Here is a 19,213-nt window from a genome sequence, read left to right as displayed (position 1 = left end):
CTGGGAAAGAAAAAAAAATGAAAAGCATTTAATCCAGGGGTGGTGACATACCTCCTGAATCCCAGCACTCAAGAAGCAAAGGCATGTAGGTTTCTGTGAGTTCAAGGACAGTCTGATCTACATATAGAGTTTTAAGGCACCCACAGCTTTACAGACCCTGTTTCAAAAACAAAACAAAAAACTCTTGACCCCTCTCCTCACTACTTATCTCTATTAATCTGTTGGATAGGAAGGTCAGGGCAAGGCATGTAGGTTTCTGTGAGTTCAAGGACAGTCTGATCTACATATAGAGTTTTAAGGCACCCACAGCTTTACAGTGAGACCCTGTTTCAAAAACAAAACAAAAAACTCTTGACCCCTCTCCTCACTACTTATCTCTATTAATCTGTTGGGTAGGAAGGTCAGGGCAGGGCTGGAGAGATTATTTAGTGGTTAAGAGCACTGACTGCTCTTCCAAAGGTCCTGAGTTCAAATCCCAGCAACCACATAGTGGTTCACAACTATCTGTAATGAGATCTGATGCCCTCTTCTGGTGTGTCTGAAGACAGCTACAGTGTACTTATATATAATAAATAAATAAATCTTTTTTAAAAAAGAAAGGTTAGGAGAAAAAGAACAGCCAGTCTTGGCTTCTCCTCAAGACTGCACAGAATGAGAACCTGACAAGCTTTGACATTCAATTTCTCTCAAGCAATCCCAAACAGGGATACTACCAGCTTCTTCTACCTACCACTTACCTCTTCCCATCACTGTCCAAAAGAAATCTGCTTCTACTGATCTGGATGTGCCACAAGGACTCAGAGGTAGCCACCTTAAGAACCATGATGTTAATGGCATCTACGTGAATGGAGAATAGCTAGAAGGAGTTATAAAGACAAGCAATTATTAACAAGCAATCATTAACACAAAGGCATCACTCTTCCTTTCCACTGGAGAAAGGAAGAGCTTAGCTTTTATCCCTCCAGATAGTAAAATAATTCCCTACCCCAAGCCTGGCCCAGTCAAAGCCAACTGACCATCCCTGAAATCAAGTTGAGAATAGCAGAAGTGGAGCCGGAGAGATGGCTCATTGAATAAGAGCACTGGCTGCTCTCCCTAAGAACTCGGGTTCAATTCCCAAACCCCCACAGAGTAGCTCACAAGTGCCTCTAACTCCAGTTCCGGGGAATCCAACACTCTCTGCCAGCCTCTTGGTCACTGCAGGAGTGTACACACACACACACACACACACACACAAATAAAAACATTTAATTTTTAAAAATAGTAAAAGTAGTCTTACTTGGCAGAAGATCTTCAACAAGGATGGGCTGAGGGACAGTTCCTTTTGCTCCACCTCTGTGTTCTGAGAGAATGGGGCAGACAGGCTAGAAACCTTCTGTAGGTCCGTCCTGATGCGTACTTCTCCAAAGCACAATGCCACATAGTGTCTGCCCCGAAGAGAAGCCTCATTATTATCTGGTCCATCCCTTTCACAGCAGTCTCCTTTCCTCCCTCACATTCTCTCTCCCAGTCCCTTAACAGCTCCAATAACAGAGAAAGTTCTTTGCAGCAGGTCTTACAAAACAGCACTTGGACTAGGAGACTCTAGCAAGACCACCCCTCCCACCTTGACTAGAATGTCTCCGTAGAAGAATTTTATCATCAAAACTCAACCTCAAAACATTTCTCAAAACATTTCTACTACTCACGGAAGGTCATGGCTAAGGAGTTTGCTGGAAATCCACAAGTTGTCAATTTCCTAAAATGATAGGAAAGATAGCTGTGTACACTGGTTGCTAGGAAGGCAATGATGGGCAGGTTTATAAACCAGGAAAGGTCCTATGTCCCAGGAGAAGGGAGTTCTGTTGGCCCTCCCACCAAATATACCCCTTCCTCTTTCCCTGGTTTCTCTGATGGGCACTGGCTCTCCTGCTCATGATGATGTTAGCTGAATTTGCTTAGTAGTTCTCTTTTTATGGACATGTTGCCACCCTATTTCCTCTCTTAAATTAGAACAGTTAGTTTGCTGTTTCCTGTTATCTTTCTCTGGTTTCTTCTGTATCTTTCTTCCATATCCTGGATACTCTGTGTCACTTGTTTGGTACTGGATACTAAAGAGGACCCAGCAGATACCAGGCTCTTCCACTGAATTTTAATTTTGAGACATGCCCTCACTAAGTTGCCCAGGCAGGCCTTGAACTTAACATTCTCTTGAGAGGCAAGAATTACAGGTTTATACCACCAGGTCTAGTCCCACAAACACCTTAAACAGCTTGCATCAATTGCAGGGTTCTCCAAGTAGCTCCTAAGATCCTCTTGACAAAAACATAAGGGTGGAGTTAACTAGGAAAACTACCCACGAAGGAGACTAAAGTTTGAAAAGCAACTAAATCCACTACTTGTCCTCCCTATCCCCTAACTAACACACACACACCCCACCCACCCTCTGCAATTCCCGGAACTCACCACCGTCTGCTGGTGCTGCTGAAACTTAAGACTGACATTTTGGATCCAAAAAAATCGGAAGGAGCCAATCTTTAGCTCTGCCTGCAACTTATGCTGACACCACCTGGTGACCAACCGGACCACAAGCCACCTGCATAAAAACCAGTTGGATTAGAAGACCCTCTCCCCTGTTTTGATTCTAGAAAGGCCTTGCAATGGGTGGTATCCTGAAACCGGATTTTTCTTAGGAACTTTACGATTTTTCCTAAAGTATTTTTCTGTCATACTCATTTAAGCAGAACAACCAGGACCACGGGTCCCTAAATTCAAACAAAACTAGGCAAATGAAACTCACCCTCTAAGAGAGGTTAAAAGAAAAGAAAAAGAAAGAAACCTTCAAATCTTTAGGAACCCAAAGTAAAGGTCCTCAAAAAGCAATCAAACTGAAGGCAGGCGTGTGAAATACGTCATCGCACACTCCCTAGAGGGTCCCTGTCTGCGTCCCCCACCTTGCAGACGTTTGCAAGAAGGCAGAGGTCACTCTCGGGACTGCTTAAGAACCGCTCTGCCCTAGACTGCTTGCAACCGCTTTCCTAGCTCCCGCTTCAGTCCTCCTGACCTTTCTCCAGGGTGGGGCTGCAGGTGCCCTTTGCAATCTAGGAAAAGGGCATTGAGGCGAATGGACCACCAAGAGAGGCCCCCTTCCTCACACTCACATACTCAGTTCCTAGATTCTGCATTGCTTCGGGCCCAGCCTGATGTTTCACCGCCCCTGCCCCCAATCTCGCCTTCCCTCACCTCAGCATTGGCTGAGCGCCCCCTCCTGCTCGCGCCCCCTCCTGCTACCACCTCCGCCTAAGGAGCTCGACCAACCCGCGCCTCCTACAGCCCCTCTTCCTCGTCCCCCCACCATATGGCTGGAATCCCCTCACCGGCCTAGGAAGAGTGCGCTAAGCGCAACCAGCAGCAAGACCAACAGCGCGGAGACAAATAGAGGCATTTAGGTCCGGGTCCGGCCCGGCCTGGCCCCGACCCCCGCCATGCCGGGCCCCGACGCCGGAACCGCACAGTGCCGCGGCTGGCCTCCGCCGCGCACGCACACGCAGGGCGAGGAAGCGTTGGTGCGCGCGCGCGTCCCCGCCCCGGCGACTAGGCGACCAGCCGCTGTCTCCCTCCGCGCCCCGCCCCGCGCGCGCGTGCGCGAGCACAGAGGGTCCACTGCTGCTTGCGCGGAATGGAGGCGTGGCTCGAGAGAGGGAGGGCGGGGCGGATCGCGAACGCGCTGACCTGCGCGCTGCGCCTAGAGCGCAGCCTGCGCAGCACACTGAAGAGCGCTGGGTTCGCGCAGAGGGCGGGGGTCAGAGTCCGCACCCGCTCGCGGGGCGGTGACCAGAATGGCTGTTTCCACCTCTTTGAAGTTCCACTTCCAAAACGCATTCCCTAAGGCCATTAAGAGCGAGCCTGGCTCCATAGATCCTGTTATGGGAGCAGATCAAAGTTAAGTGTCTGTAGGTCAGAAGTGATCCTGTCTGCAAAAATTTGCAGAGGAAATCAACAGGTAATTCAAAGACCTCAGCTGTCGACTCATCCCACAAGGAAACCAACTTTGTTTGCTGTCTGAATACTGTTCCAGATAGTATCTTCTAACATCCTTCGTTCAGAGAGCTATTCTGTACAATTTATTGAACTTTTAGGTTTGTGCGATTGTGTATAGCACCACCAATAACTGGACCTGGAACAGGGTGAAATATACACGTAGTAAATATTGTTCTATCCTTTACAGATTATCTGGGAAGCAATTTTAATTATGTAAACTACAGAATTTAAGGTCAAATCAGGCCAGAGTGAATTTTGCTTTCTTCTTTGTAAAATGAAGGAAGTAGATAAGATTTGTTATGCTTATTTTCATGAGTCAGTGTCTGACTAATGACTTACTAATACAGTACCTGATCAAGAAATCCAGATGATTCCAAGGTATTATAGAGCATTTCGTGTTCTTGGCTCTCAGGTTCTAATCTGCCTATGATTCTTCCAGATTTTACTCAGAATTTCTCTTTTGGCCCCTTTAGATAATAACTTCAGGGCCTATGAGATGGCTCAATAAGTAAAGGCACTTGCTGGCAGGCCATAGGATTTGATTTCCATCCTCAAAATCCACATGTTGTCCTCTGGCCTACACACACCAGTTCATCTTCAAAATCTGCAGCCTTTCATTCAAATGTGGTTTCTCAATGCTCAGGTAGGGTCCAAGAACTCAATCCAAGACAAGGAGAGATGTGTCGCATTTCTGTACTCAGATTTGTCTTGTGCAGGGGGTGGGGGCTGTCTCTGCACACACCAGGGCTAGCAGAGTAACAATCCAAAGGAGGCAAGAAGGAAATCAGGTTCAACATGACTCAGTAGCTGGCATTGCTGGCAGTTTATTTCAGACATATTTAAACACAGTTTAATTGGGGAGGAGGGGGACGGTTTTCTGATGGTACTTAATCCTGTGTGGGCAACAAAACTTAAAAAACATGTTTACAGCAAAAAGATGAGTTCTATCGACTGAAACAATGTTCAGTATGAGGGTCTAGGAAGAATGAGATGAGCATAAAAGGAGTCAGAGCAGCCTGGCCCTACAGATAGCACAGGGGTTACCTAGGATGTTGTAATGTAAAGGGGACCTCCTTCGTAAGGACTGGTTCTTTTGATGGAGAAACAACAGTGAAGATAAAGTCCTAGAGAGGAACAGTCTGGGATAAATGTCCTAGTCTGGGGGATACCATGTGTGTGTGGCCTGGCCCTACAGACAGCACAGATTACCAGGCTATCAACAATGTGCATTCCCGGATTTCTGGGTAGGAAACAGGTATATGTCTCCTCTGTTAAGGAGACACCTCTGCATGTTTAAACATTCCTGGTTTCCCCAGTGTTTATCTGTGGGCACAAGAACCTAGTGCTCTTGACACATCTTATTCAATTTGTTCACTCAGCAACTTGGCTATGTTGTCAATTCCTTTCTTCTCTCTTCCTCTGAGCTAACTCGCAGCTTGAAATGTTGTTTCTGGGGTTGGGGATTTAGCTCAGTGGTAGAGTGCTTGCCTAGCAAGCGCAAGGCCCTGGGTTCGGTCCTCAGCTCCGGAAAAAAAACAAAAAAACAAAAAACAACAACAATAAAAAAAATCATACAAAAAATGTTGAAATGTTGTTTCTCTCTTTTTTTAAAGACTTATTTTTTTAAGATTTATTTTAATTTTTTTATATGAGTATGCTATAGCTATATTCAGACACAACAGAAGAGGGCTTCGGATCCCACTACAGATGGTTGTGAGCCACCATGTGGTTGTTGGGAATTGAACTCAGGATCTCTGGAAGAGTAGTCAGTGTTCTTAACCACTGAGCCATCTCTCCAGCCCATCCGCCCCCCCCCTTTCCCCTCTTTTTTCTTTCTTTCTTTACTTTATTTTTGATTTTTGAGATTAGGTCTCAGTATGCAGCCCTAGCTATCCAAGAACTTGATATGTAAACCAGTCTGGCTTCAAACTTGTAATGACCCTCCTACCGCTGCCTCCTGAGTGCTGAGATTACACACATGAACACCATGGCCTCATTATTTTTGAGACAGGTTCTTCCTATGCAGCTCATCCAGCCTGGAATTCATAATCCTCCAGTCTCGGTCACCTAAGTACTAGGATTACTTCTGAAATAGCTGACTAATTTCTCCCAGCAAGAAGTCACCCCAAACACTTAGGGATTGATAAAGGAAACCCTCTTTAACAATAGCTTGAGCACCAGCCTTGAACAGGGATTCTTTACATGTATAAAGGTTTGAACTATAACATTGCATTGATACACTTTCATCTGTAAATCTCTTTTAGTTTCCAGACACTTTGAATGATTAAACATGTTTTACAGAGACAAAAACTTCAAGTTTGGTTATTTGGGACAAGTAAGGAGACTTACTACTCCTTAAAGATATTGTCACAGCTCTCTCCAGACTGACAAAGCTATGCTTTCCCTGAGAAGAGGCACACAGCTTAATGAGTGACTTTCATTGAGAGTCATCTTCTCTGATGCCTAGCAGAGTTAAGTTCTTTCCCACCCCTGTCCCCCCTCACAGAGTTTAGACCAGACTAGCCTGGCCTCTGCCTGGTCTCTGCCTCCCCTTGGTGAGGCAAACTCCTCTTGTTAATGGGTATGAAGCCTAACTGGGTAGTTAGGAGCTGGGGTTGTTTTCTTTCAGTTGTCCAGCAAAGCAGGACTTTGTCGTCTGAATTTTACCTCTGGGTAACTAAAATGTTCCTAAGCAAACTAATTGGTAAAGTTTTTTATTTTATTGTTTTGATTTTGTTTGTTTGTTTTTGACATAGAGTTTCTCTGTGGCTGTCCTGGAAATCACTCCGTAGACAGGCTGGCCTCAAACTCTCAAAGAATCATTTGCCTTCGGAATTCTGGGATTAAAGGTGTGGATCTCCAGGCAAGTTTTTCACTTCTGTTTTCTCCTTCTACCACCTCCCATCACTTCATGATTTCTCTCCTTCTTTCTAAACAGATACAAGGAACCAATGTAACAATAGTAGGATAAGCAAGGAAGAACAGGGGTGGGGATTGAGAGGTGGGGATGAAGGGGCATGGATGGAGTTCTAACTCTTTGTTTGAATTTACTGAGAACACAAGTTCTTTAAAAAAGAATTACGGGGGTGGACCAAGAGGGGAATAAAATCTGGAGTGTAAAACTAAATAAATAAAAAAAGAACTATAGTTTCTTACAGTCATGGGTCATGCTTACCACAGAACTGATTATCTGCAAATATTCCACATAACAACTTAAAGCAAATATTTCTAAAATTAAAAAAGCTTGTAGAGGAGCTAGAGATTTGGCTAAGTGGTTTAGAACACTGGCTGTTCTTCTGGAAGACCCGGGTTCAATTCTCAACACCCACATGGCAGCTCACAATTATAATTCAAGTTCCAATGGATCCGACTCCCTCACACAGATATATGTGTAGGCCAAAAACCAAATGGACATAAAAATTAAAAAAAAAAAAAAAGCTAGTAGTAACTTGCATGTGGTGATATGCACCTTTAATTCCGGCACACAGGAGTCTTAAAAGTGGATTTCTGTGGTTTTGGAGGATAGCCTGGTTTACATAGGAGAGCAACAAATCCACCCCCCCCCCTCTCATACACACAAAACTGGGTTCCAGGAGACCCAGTCTAATTTCCAGTACACAGCTCACAACCACCTGTAACTTCAGTTCCAGGGGTCTTCAGCCTCTTTGGGCGTGTGGTACATAGACATCCATCCAGGCAAATGTTTTATACATAAAAAACTTAAAAAAAAAAAAAAAAAGCTTGCAGTCACTGAAATTCCACCAGATGGAAGTCACTTCTGTTCACTGCTGCCCAGCCTAAGAATGTAGGAGCAAACTCTAGAATTAACTGGAACAAGAAAGGAGGAAGTGAGGTGGCAGAGGAAGGATAAACAAAACCTTAAAAAAGAAAGCCATCTTCCAAGAGCTAAACACACTGTGGTGCAGGTGAAAAGACCAAGGCAGGTACAGTTCCTACCCCGAAAAGTATCGACTGCTTTCAGGAATGCAGACGGCTACTCAGTTTTCCTCTTCCACACTGTTGAAAGTGTATCTAGCCTATAACAGGTCTGTGAAGATTAAATGAAGGGTTAGCAGATGTGCCTAGATTAGCAGTCAATTAGTGTTGGTTTTGGTAATCCTAAATCCTTTTCTCATCTACATAACAGCTCCTCAGGAAGACCTGTCATCAGTTAGATACCATATTGAACTCTGTGAAGATCTTACTTACATACAGTCAAAACTTCATAAAGACATGCTGGGGAAGAATTGAAGATACAGAGAAAAAAAGTATTAAATGCAAATAAACCCTTAAAAGAGCCAGCAGTCCAGCACCTTAAAAGTCTCAGGACGTGGGGCTGGGGATTTAGCTCAGTGGTAGAGCGCTTACCTAGGAAGCGCAAGGCCCTGGGTTCGGTCCCCAGCTCCGAAAAAAAGAACCAAAAAAAAAAAAAAAAAAAAAAAAGTCTCAGGACGTGAGAATTAAGCAGCAGACCGTGAAACAGCCTGCTTAATAAATGACCTCACAATGAATAAAATTCTTTTTATTTTTTATTCATCATTTTGGAGATAGACAAAACGGGGGAAAATCATGATGCCAAGCTCCTGTGGAGTTAACCTTCCCAGCTTAACTTAAGACAGGCAAGTTCCTCAACTTCTTTTACCAGCATGAATGAAGGTAGCCCTGCCTTCACAGACGAGTCCTCTCCTGAGAACTGACTAAACCTGGGAGAGCAACCATTTCAAGTGTGAAGGACTGCAGGTCCAAATGAAGCACACTCAGAGGACCAGGAGCAGGGATCCCATGGTGAAGCAGCAGCAGATGTCTACAAACACTGTGTGGCGACAGTGGCTCAGAGGATTTAGAGTCACAGCTCTGCATGATGGACCTCTGCCCTCAGCAACTCACTGGGCTTCATGAAAATGCCTTCCATGGCCTTCCAGTAGTTGTTCTGACTTGGCTGGGCCATACCATGTACTTCTTTTTGTCCACTTATGGGTCGACCGTACTGTTCTCCTGTGACAGACAGGAGTACGTCGGTGGAAGAATGTTTGAACCTCACTTCCCCGTCTCTCACCCAGTAAGGTCCATTACAGAGCACTGTCCAGTCATCCAGATAGTCACCTTCACCTTCTTCACCAAAGGCACTCACTTCCTAAAAGACAGATAATGGCAACATTAACATGTGGTCAGGTCTGAAGAGTGGAGGAACGGAGCCTAGAATGGTAGAGCACACCCATAGGTCAAAATCAACCAGCAACATAGGCTTGAGGCTAGCCTAGGCTAGAAGAGACTCTGTCTCCAGATAAATAAGGAGTCAGTGAGAAGAGAAATAAAATAACCCAAAGGAAACAGAATTGGATTTTCTAGTGTTAAGGCACAAATATTGGTGCTGTTATTGTTTTGAGACAGGGTTTCTCTGTTATAGCCCTGGCTGTCCTGGAATTCGCTCTGTAGACCAGGCTGGCCTTGAACTTAAAGATCTACCTGCCTCTGCCTCCTAAGTGTTGGGATTAGAGGCATGTCCCAATCCCAGCTTGTTAAACATTTTTTGTTACATGAGCTAAACTCTGGGGGAATAAAAAGAGACACAAAAGGCACAAGAGAAAACGATCTGTCTCCAATTATGATCCAAACACTACGTTTCACACTAATACTATATCTGTCATACGTTTTTAAATGTTACTTATGTGTAGGTGCACACATGGCCTTGCATGCATGTGGGGGTCAAATGAGAAGTTATGGAGTTGGTTTTCCTTTCAAAAGGTAGGTATAAGATCAAACTCAGGTCAACAAGTGTCTTTACCAACTCAGCCATCTTGCTGGTAGTCCTTGATTTGCTGCTGCTAGAGACATGGGCTTGCTCAGCTGTCCAAGATGGCAGAGTCCATGTGGGCTCAAGCGTTCTTCCTTTTAAGCAGCTGAGACTATGGGTGCACACTATTGTATCTGCTCTTCGAAACAAACTCCGCACTTATTTTAACTGCTGGGGTGGGGAGATAATATAAGCATACACTTCTTTCAGGGGATCTGACACCCTCATAGACATGCACATAGGCAAAACGCTAAAGCACATGAAGTAAAAATAAATAAATAAAACAAAAACAACAAAAACCCAGAGCTTGGGGCTGGAGGGATGGCTCATAGGTTAAGAGAGCACCGACTGCTCTTCCAGAGGTTGTGAGTTCAATTCGCAGCAACCACATGGTGGCTCAGAACCATCTGTAATGGGATCCAAGGCCCTCTTCTGGAGTGTCTGAGGACAGCTACTTTGTATTCTTACATATAAAATTAATTAGGTTGGGGATTTAGCTCAGTGGTAGAGCGCTTGCCTAGCAAGCGTAAGGCCCTGGGTTCAGTCCCCAGCTCCGAGAAAAAAAAATTTAAAAAAAAAAAAAGTTTAAAAAACAACCCAGAGCACATGCTGCTTTTCCAGATGACAGGACTGATAACAAGCACCCACACAACCACCTGCAACTCCAGCTCCGGGGATCTGATGCCCTCTTCTGGCCTCCCAGGGCACTGCACACACAACACGGTGCAGCTATATGTCTAGGCAAAACACTCAAACACATAAAATATAGATGAAAAATAATTCTAGTCAGGCATCACAAGGTACAGGAGGCCTTGAGCTCAAGGCCAACTGGAGTGAGTCCAAGACTAGTACAAAGAAACCCTGCCTTACTCAAGTAGATGCAGGCACACACATCACAGTCAGGGCCTGGAGAGGCAGCTCAGAGGGTACAGTGCTTCTGGAGCATTCATGAAGCCCTAGCTTTGGTCCCTAGCACAGGCCAAAACTAGGCCTGGCAGCATATGCCTATAACCTACGGACTTGGGAGGCACAGTCAGGAGGTCCAAGAGTTGAGGACCAGCAGAGTTATAGTGAGCGTGAGGTCAGCTGGCTACATAAAACCTTGTCTCAAATAAACACAATCCAACCTGGCATATGTGGCGGTCTACATCCAGAAAATTATTTTTGTTACTGCTTCATAACTACAATTTTCCTATTGTTTTAAATTGTAATGTAAAAATCTGTGGTTTCTGATGTTCTTAGGTGACCCTGTAAAAGTATCATTTGATACCTCCAAAGAGGCCATGACCCACAGGTTGAGAACCACTGCTCTAGACTATCTGTGACTGACTAGACAGTGCGACCCTATCTCAAAAATAAAACAAAAAAGTTATTTTATTATTTTTTATGCATACAAATATTTGCCTGCAAGTATGCTGATGTGTCACTTGAGTGCCTAATGTCTGATGTCCAAGGAGGCCAGAAGTGAGTGTTTGGTCCCCTGGAACTAGAGTTACAATCATGAGCTACCATGTGGGAATTGAGCCTGGATCCTCTAGAAGAGCAGCTAGTGCTCCTAACTGCTGAGCCATCTCTCCAGCCCTGCAAACCTCTTTATTTTCAAACTTACTGGTATTTTAATGTATCCTATCCTGCCTTTCATCCCCATTTCTCACTTTTCCCCATTCTGACCTGAAACAATTTTCTTCACACTTAAGAGACAGAGTCATTTCTCCAAGTCGGCAGAAAAAAAGAATGTCTTACCTAGAAAGGAAAGGGTAAATGTGCTCCTTATAGTGGCACATATACTAAAATTGGATGATATAGGTCCCTGCTTAAGGAGGACACACAAGTTTGTGAAGTGTGTCAATCATATTTAGGAAAAAAAGAATGAATGAAGGAAGGAAGGAAGGAAGGAAGGAAGGAAGGGAGAAGAAGGAAGGAAGGAAGAAAAGGCAGAAGGGAGGAAGGGAGGAAGAAGGAGTTACGCACCAAGAGACTAAACAAGTAAGGAAGCAGGGCAGGGCAGGAACACCCACCACACACCACCTCACCTGGTTTCCAGAGAGAGGTGAAGTGAAATGGTGGCTGTGCAGGTTTCGACCTGTGTTGATGTGTGTCAGCCGGATGGGCTGCCCGCATTTGATGGGTGTTCCCCTTTCACACACTGTAGCTGTCTTCCCCCGTATCCTCCAGTAACTGTTGCTGTCATCCACAGAGGTCACACCTGTCACTGACTGCTGCCCACTACCTGCAAGCAAGAAACAAAAGCAAGGCAGAGAGGAGAGGCGTCTGGAGACGCCCGACACCCTGACGAGCCATCTGTGCCCTGATGGGAGCAACCAAGGACCCATTCGCCATTTGTGTGGTGTGGGAAAGGAAGTGAGAGCAGCGATATGCATTTATGTCTTAGTTCCCTCCTTTAAAGAATCCATGAGGTGATTCCCCCCCCCCCCACCATGGCTTCCTTGGCAATCATCTTCCTTTATGTGCACTTTTTTTTTTTTTTTGGTTCTTTTTTTCGGAGCTGGGGACCGAACCCAGGGCCTTGCGCTTCCTAGGCAAGCGCTCTGCCACTGAGCCAAATCCCCAACCCCCCCATTCGCCATTTGTAAAGCTTCTGCCAAGCTTGCTTGGCTTCTAAGAAAACCTCTCACACCTCCATTGTATCATCTCTAGATATGAAGGATCCTGACATTTCACTCTTACACACTGGCTGTGGTGGAACAGCAGCCATGACTGAACTAAGAGCATAAGAACACTGAGTTACAGCATGTTGACTACAGAGTGAGATACATTCTGTGAGAGCCATTGTGACTCTTCATTGCACCCTTAAGGCCTTAGACAGGCAATGGATTTGATCCTCTGTGGCTGTGATAAGTTCAGCAAAACCACGATGCTAAACAGCCAGAGTTTAAAGAAAAGCTGGCGTTAGGTCTGGTGTTGTGTGCAGAGAGCTTGGTGTCACTAGCTATGAAAAAGCTACCGTCTAGAGATACTGGATGCTTGGATGCTGCTTACCCCTCCTGTCCGGGGCTCTGGGATTGAGAGGACGGTTAGCAGAGGGTTACCAGCTAATGTGCCTAATCCCGGAAGGCTGTGTCTGAGTAGCTGGAGGTCCCTCCTGGGAGGTAGTGAGACCACAGAAAAGAAAGACTGCGTAGCTGTTGCTGTGACTGCCAATGACAGCCTGAACTCCCACAGAGGTCCTCCCAAGATGGGGGACCCCACCACCATGACAGCTTCTGTGATTGTCTGAGATCACACATGGGCCCATCAGTTAGCCTTCCTCTGATGGAGGGGTACCCATGCTAGGCATAGCCTCTCTAGGAAGGAGACCCCTCATCAGGAATGCATCCAAGACCCTGGATCTGCTGGCAAATACCAGACTTTCTTTTCCCTGAATGGGGTCTTGTAAAACTGAGTAATAGCTGTGAGCTTTCTGTTCCCTTTCTGCACTAACCATAGCTAACAATACAATGAATTAAATTGATAAAAGAAAGGCCAAGGGAGCTCAACCTGACCCCTTCCTCTTTTGGGGCCAAGGATGTGCCCCATATCACAAATGGTATGGAGGGGAGGAAACATACATTTGAGAATATTTTACTTCCACAACATTAAAATTTAAAACACACTCAATGTGTTTATATACTGTAGATAAGTATACTTAAATGTGTGTGAAGGACTAGTGAGATATCCAAGGCTGGCTACCTCGGCCCCAGCCTAAATTCATCCCCAGAGCCACACAGGAAAAGAGAATGACTCCTGCAAGTTGTTTTCTGGTTACCAGGCCTGATTACTTAAGCTCCACCTTCAGAACCCACATAAAAAAAGATGGGCATTGTGGACTGCTCTTGTCATCCCAGCACTGGGAAGGCAGCACAAGCCAGCCTTTAGCTCACTAACCAGCCAGCGTAGCCACACTGATGGGCCCCAGGTGTCTGCGACAGATTGTGCCCCAAAACACAGAGGTAGGCCAGGGAGATGGCTTAGTGGGAAAAAGTTACTAGCCACACTAGCCTAACAACCAAACATGGAGTTCCATAAACCAGGTAAAGAGTGTAAAGGGAGTCAGGCATGGTGGCACAGGGAGGCAGAGGCAGACAGATGTCTGTGAGCTCCAGGACAGCCAGGACTCGCTCACTAACACAAAGAAATCATCTTGAAAAAACAAGAGTACATGCACATACACACACAGATACAAATTTTCTTTTTTAAAAACAGGGTCTCTCTATGTAGTCCCAGCTCCTAGAGCTTCATATGTAGACCAGGCTGCTGGCCTTGAACTTAAGAGATCTGCCTACCTCTACCTCCTGAGAGCTGGGGCTAAAGGTGTGTGTCACCACGCCTAGTGCATACACAAATCTAAATTAATTAAAAAAATGTTAAAGCATAAAAAGAGACAATGACTTGGCTGAGAGGTTAAAGGTATTTGATGTTATACTTGAGTTCAATCCTGAAGATCCGAGGTAGCAGGAGACCGCCAGCATGTCCCAAGCTGTCCTCTGGCAAGTTTTATGCCAGTTAGGACTGTATAGTAAAACCTTGTCTCAAAAAGCCAGGAATAAAATATTCTTAGATCACATGAATTTGTAGCCATACTAAGATTATATAACTCTTCATGGTGAAAACACTTAGTAAAATGTGTAGCCGTAGCTCTTAAAGGAAAACGCACTGTCACCAGGTATGGGGCTATGTAAAAGTAATCAGCGGATTTGCTCTGCCCCTCTTGCTCCCAAATAAGGACAGGTGTTTCTTCATCCACTCTAGTCCTTTTTAGTTCCTGAATAAATGACATGGATCCTAATAAATTTATTAAAAGACTGCAAGCCTTTAACTAGGCAGAATGTCATCTATTCTACTATGCTAACTTAGCTACTTCCCAGCCTTGTGGTCTTTCACCTGTGATCCAAGTCTTACTCAGGCTCACTCTGCTCCAAGAGCGTTCTCATGGCCACTCTTCCTGGTCCCTCCTTGTGGTCTCTTCATACCTTCTGCTCCCCCCCCCCCCACTCCTCTTTGGGACCCCTTGACTGGGATAGGAAGTCCTGCCTTCTCTCTTTTTTCTGCCCAGTTATTGGCTGAACCAGCTCTCTATTAACCAATCAGAGGTGATGGAAAACAATTTTTACATAACATTGAAACTGGAGGACTGCAACCAGATGTCTGGGCATGGAAATTAGCATCTGAATATATGGTGTACAAAACCATCCCCCCAAGAGGGCTAATCCAAGTTCTTCATTTAAATGATTTGGTTTATTTATTTTTATTTTTTTTGTTTTTTTTTTCCTTTTTTTCGGAGCTGGGGACCGAACCCAGGGCCTTGCGCTTGTTAGGCAAGCGCTCTACCACTGAGCTAAATCCCCAACCCCGTTTGTTTGTTTTTTTGAGACAGGGTTTCCCTAGCCCTGGCTGTCCTGGAAGTTGCTCTGCTAGGCTGGCCTGGAACTCAAAGAGATCTTCTGCCTCCTAAAGGAATGGACCACCACAGCCCAGCTGCTAAGATAGATTTTTGTTTGTTGAGACAGTGTCTCACTGTGTAGCACTGGCTTGCCTGAAATTCACTAGGTAGAGCTGCTGACCTCAGAGATCCTGTCTCTTTCTGTCTCCTGAATAGTAAGACTAAAGCTCTCCTGCCCTACTTAAATATTCATTCTCCATAACGAAGGCATTTTATTCCCAGATAGCTACTGTTACTGTCCCTACTTTATACTGGAGTGTTAGAAAGGGTGAGTAATATACCCAAAGTCATGGAGCTATGACTGGGCTAAGCCTGAGGCAGGTAACCTGACTCTAGAGCATTTCCTCTTCTAACACATCATGTCCAAAGGGCGTCTTCTCCATTCTATTTTCTGTCAAATTCTTACAGTCTACTTACTCCAGAGATACTTTCCCTCCTAGATGGCCTTTCACTTCCAATGCCCTGCCTGACTTCACCAAATAACAAAACCTCAGGCTTTGAACTAATGATCTGATAAACGGACCAAGCAATCAGTCCCTTTCCCAGGCTTATTCCATTCAACCCATGTCATTGTTACATCTTTTAAACTCTGGTTGGTTTGTTTGTTTGTTTGTTTGTTTTTTAATTTTATATTTTGAGACGGGGTCTGACCTGGGTAGCCTTGGCAGGCCTGGAATTTCCTATGTAGACTAACTAGGCTGGCCTAGAACTCATGGAGCTCCATCTGCTTTTATGGCACCTGGTTCAGCTCTTCCCACTTCTTATCGCCTTTCAGCTCCATCAGAATTCAGTCCTGTTCTATACATTTAAAGAAACATTTTGTTGTTATTTGTTTTTTTTCAAGACAGGGTTTCTCTATGTAGCCTGGCTGGCTTGGAACTCAGAGATTTGCCTTCCTCTGCCTTCCCAGTGCTGAGATTAAAGGCATGAGCCACCACTGCCCGGAAGAAACTATTTTTATTAGACTTATTCATCTTTTTATGTATTTTGCCTGTCTGAACACCAGATGCATTCTTGTGCCCACAGGTCAGAAGGAGTCAGATCCCTTGGAATTAGAGTTAGATAACCACCATGTGGATGCTGGGACTGGAACATGGATTCTTTGCAAGAGCATCAAATACTTTTTTTAATGATATATTTATTAATTTTATGTATATGAGTATACTGTAGCTGTCTTCAGACACACCAGAAGAGGGCATCGAATCCCATTACTGATGGTTGTGAAGCCCCATGAGGTTGCTGGGAATTGAACTCAGGACCTATGGAAGTACTCTTAACCACTGAGCCACCTCTCCAGCACTGTTTTCTATATTTTGATTGTCTCTTTGATTTTTCACTTTCTTTTCTTTTTTAAAATTTATTTATTTATTATATGTAAGTACACTGTACACTGTAGCTGTCTTTAGACACACCAGAAGAGGGCATCGGATCCCATTACAGATGGTTGTGAGTCACCATGTGGTTGGTGGGATTTGAACTCAGGACCTCTGGAAGCACAGTGCTCTTGACCTCTGAGCCATCTCCCCAGCCCTTTTACTTTTTCAATCCTCTACTTCCTCCAGAGACCTCCTGATACCTAGGAATGTCCAGAATTCTATTTGGCCTTTGATCTGTTCCTAAATACTTGGAGATCCAGATATAGTAATTTAAGAAACATTAACTGTTAGTTTTCAGATTGAGAACCATATAGCTCATGCTGAGCAATCTGATCTACTCATGTATCTTCAACCATTTTCTAAACAAGAAAATTGTATCTGGGCTATAACATGGCTCAGCTAATCTTAGTTCAATCCCTAGGACTCACATGACAAGGACAGAACAATGTTCTTCTCTGATCTCCACATTTGTACTGTGGCAACCATGCATCTAAATACACACACACACACACAAGATAAATGCTATTAAAAAAAAAATTAAAGCCTTTCATTGTAGCATTTGGGAGGCAGAGGTAGGACCTCTGTGCATTCAAGGTCGGTCAGATCACATATTGAGTTCCAAGCCTAGGACAGCCAGGGCTAGAGAGACTGTCTCTAGCCACAAACAAACAAGCCAAATTTTTAAAAGAATATTGTATCTAACTCTGTATCACAGATTCTTCTCCTAAGGTTCAGAATGAACAATGGCCCACCCCTAGGGACCACCTGTAGAGGTTTGAAGTCTGGTAGACTTCTCTCTAACGCCATTTTAACTTGGTGGACCCAAAGCAGGAAACATTAAATTAAAATGTAGTAAGCCTGACACATGTAGGTGTTTACTGAATGAGGTGGCTAGGAATATAAAGACTATACACTCCCTGGACTAAACTGGAAGGACAGGTTTTGAGAGTTGCGAACACAGACTAAGCAACCATCTTAGAAGGTGACTTCCTTTCTAGCAAATAGGATCATCAGTCATTCAAGTTATCTTGAGTACACCTCAAGAACTTCATTACTTTTATTCCCACAAAATGTGGAGGCAGAAGCTGGGGCCTTTCAGTATGCTTGGCATACTCTTAACACCCAGCCTTTGAACTTCTTTTGTTGTTGTTTTGAGACAGCCCCTACTATATAGGCCAGGCTGATCTTGAAGTCATGATCCTGATCCTCCTGCTTCAGACTTCAGAATGCTATGGTTACAGATCTAGGCCACCACGCCTGCCCATTAGTCTTGTTTTATTGTTTGACTCACTACTGTATTTCCTGTGTCTAGAACAATACTAGGTAAATAAAAGAGCTCTTTAAATCTAGGCCAAATGAATGAGCCCCCAAATAACTGAGAATTTTAATTGCACACGATAAAAAGCACTTTCCTCTGCAATGCCTGTCAACGCTTACATTTTTTACAAGGAAGTTACTGCTAAGTAATTTAAAAAAATGTGTCAAAGGGCTGTAATCAGAGTGAGCTCTTCAAGTTTAAAATCTGAGATTCAGCGTGTGTTGTCCTGCTCTAAATGTTCCTCTCCAGCACAGAATAGTGGCAGCCCATGGAATCTGAAAGGTTTGAACCTGGACAGACTTGGATTAAACCCTGCCTCCATCATTCATTAGCTGACGGCTGAGTAATATCTCTGAGTCTGTTTATTCACCTAAGAAAGTAACCTTAGTATCTATCCTCAATACAATGTTAAAAACTGGAAAGTAAATATGTAACACGTTTGGCACATAGCTCATCAGCTCATCAAACAGAAATTAATATTAGGACTAAGTTTCCTTGGCAACGCCTCCTCCTCTTCAACTTTCCAAGACCACGCCCTCAGAGCCAGAGGCCCCGCCCCTTCTAGGCTCACCGGGCCCAAGCAGCCCACCCAACCCCGGTTGGTCCCCCTCTGTACCTGACCCGTAGCGCACGTCGTGAGAGTGCAGTCGGACATTGTGGCGTATATTGAGTAGCTTCACCACGGAGCCGCAAGTAACGACAGCCATGTTGGACGCTCCCACAGCGCTCCACAAACCACCCAACAACAGAAGCGACAAGACAGCCATCCTAGATCCGAGAGCCCTAATCATCCAAGAAAATTAGGCCCTTCCCCGGAACCGGAAGCCAAGGGCAGAACTACGCCAAGATGGAAGTGAAGACTCCTTAACCTGAATCTTTATGGTTCCTTTGGCTAGAGCGGCTTAAGGAACACGCTGGCCCCGCTTTGTTCTGGGTGCTCTGTGGCAGCTGCGTTCCTTATGTGTCTTCAGTCTGCGTTCGCGGACTCGGAACCAAAGCCCTAGACACCGGAGAGAAAAAGATCAGGAAATGACCCTCCCACTCCTAGTGACAGGGAGCCGGAGGTGACGTAGGACGTTAACGCAGCAGCGGCGACGGTGGTGGTGGCGGCGGCTGCGGAGGGCCCTTGCGGTGGGTCCGGGCTACCCTTTTGCAGTCTCGGATCGGCGACTCCATTTTCTTCCGCGGGGGCTTAGCGCAGCGGAGAAACAGCGGCCTTCCAAGCAGGTAAAGCTCAGCCTGAAGAGTGTGTTGCGTGTGTGTGT

At 45.0% G+C, this 19,213-nt stretch overlaps 3 protein-coding genes across 14 annotated transcripts in view; 1 reads left to right on the top strand and 2 right to left on the bottom strand.

Moving 5' to 3' along the window:
* Nucleotides 1-3,565, bottom strand: part of Bltp2 (bridge-like lipid transfer protein family member 2) — a 29,211-nt gene extending 25,646 nt beyond the window's left edge. The window contains exons 1-5 of one of the 2 annotated variants that reach the window (XR_010055181.1): nucleotides 3,357-3,565; nucleotides 2,446-2,575; nucleotides 1,689-1,738; nucleotides 1,280-1,427; nucleotides 738-856 (exon numbers count right to left, since the gene is read on the bottom strand). Coding sequence is in view for 1 of the 2 variants with exons in the window: in NM_001427086.1 (NP_001414015.1) it covers nucleotides 738-856; nucleotides 1,280-1,427; nucleotides 1,689-1,738; nucleotides 2,446-2,575; nucleotides 3,357-3,424 (515 nt within the window). In the remaining variant the exon portion in view is untranslated. The remainder of the gene's footprint in view (nucleotides 1-737; nucleotides 857-1,279; nucleotides 1,428-1,688; nucleotides 1,739-2,445; nucleotides 2,576-3,356) is intronic. The other variant, NM_001427086.1, reaches the window with a different exon arrangement.
* A 4,962-nt stretch (nucleotides 3,566-8,527) lies between these two features.
* Sdf2 (stromal cell derived factor 2) lies at nucleotides 8,528-19,003 on the bottom strand. Its single transcript, NM_001105803.2, has 3 exons — nucleotides 18,565-19,003; nucleotides 11,848-12,044; nucleotides 8,528-9,154 (listed from the first exon to the last, which is right to left on the bottom strand). The coding sequence occupies exons 1-3, from the start codon at nucleotides 18,737-18,739 to the stop codon at nucleotides 8,867-8,869; spliced, it is 660 nt and encodes a 219-aa protein (NP_001099273.2). The 5' UTR covers nucleotides 18,740-19,003; the 3' UTR covers nucleotides 8,528-8,866.
* Nucleotides 18,786-19,213, top strand: part of Supt6h (SPT6 homolog, histone chaperone and transcription elongation factor) — a 36,862-nt gene continuing 36,434 nt past the window's right edge. For 4 of the 11 annotated variants that reach the window (XR_005489830.2, XM_039085998.2, XM_008768006.4 and 1 more), the window contains exon 1: nucleotides 19,035-19,175. The gene's annotated coding sequence lies outside the window, so the exon portion shown is untranslated. Of the gene's footprint in view, nucleotides 19,176-19,213 lie in introns of all 11 variants that reach the window. The other 7 variants (XM_063269048.1, XM_008768007.4, XM_063269049.1 and 4 more) reach the window with 4 other exon arrangements.

This window comes from Rattus norvegicus, chromosome 10 (genome assembly GCF_036323735.1).
Source record: "Rattus norvegicus strain BN/NHsdMcwi chromosome 10, GRCr8, whole genome shotgun sequence".
Taxonomy (NCBI): domain Eukaryota; kingdom Metazoa; phylum Chordata; class Mammalia; order Rodentia; family Muridae; genus Rattus; species Rattus norvegicus.
The sequence above is the reverse complement of the archived record's forward strand: the minus strand, read 5'-3'. Positions and strand labels throughout refer to the sequence as shown.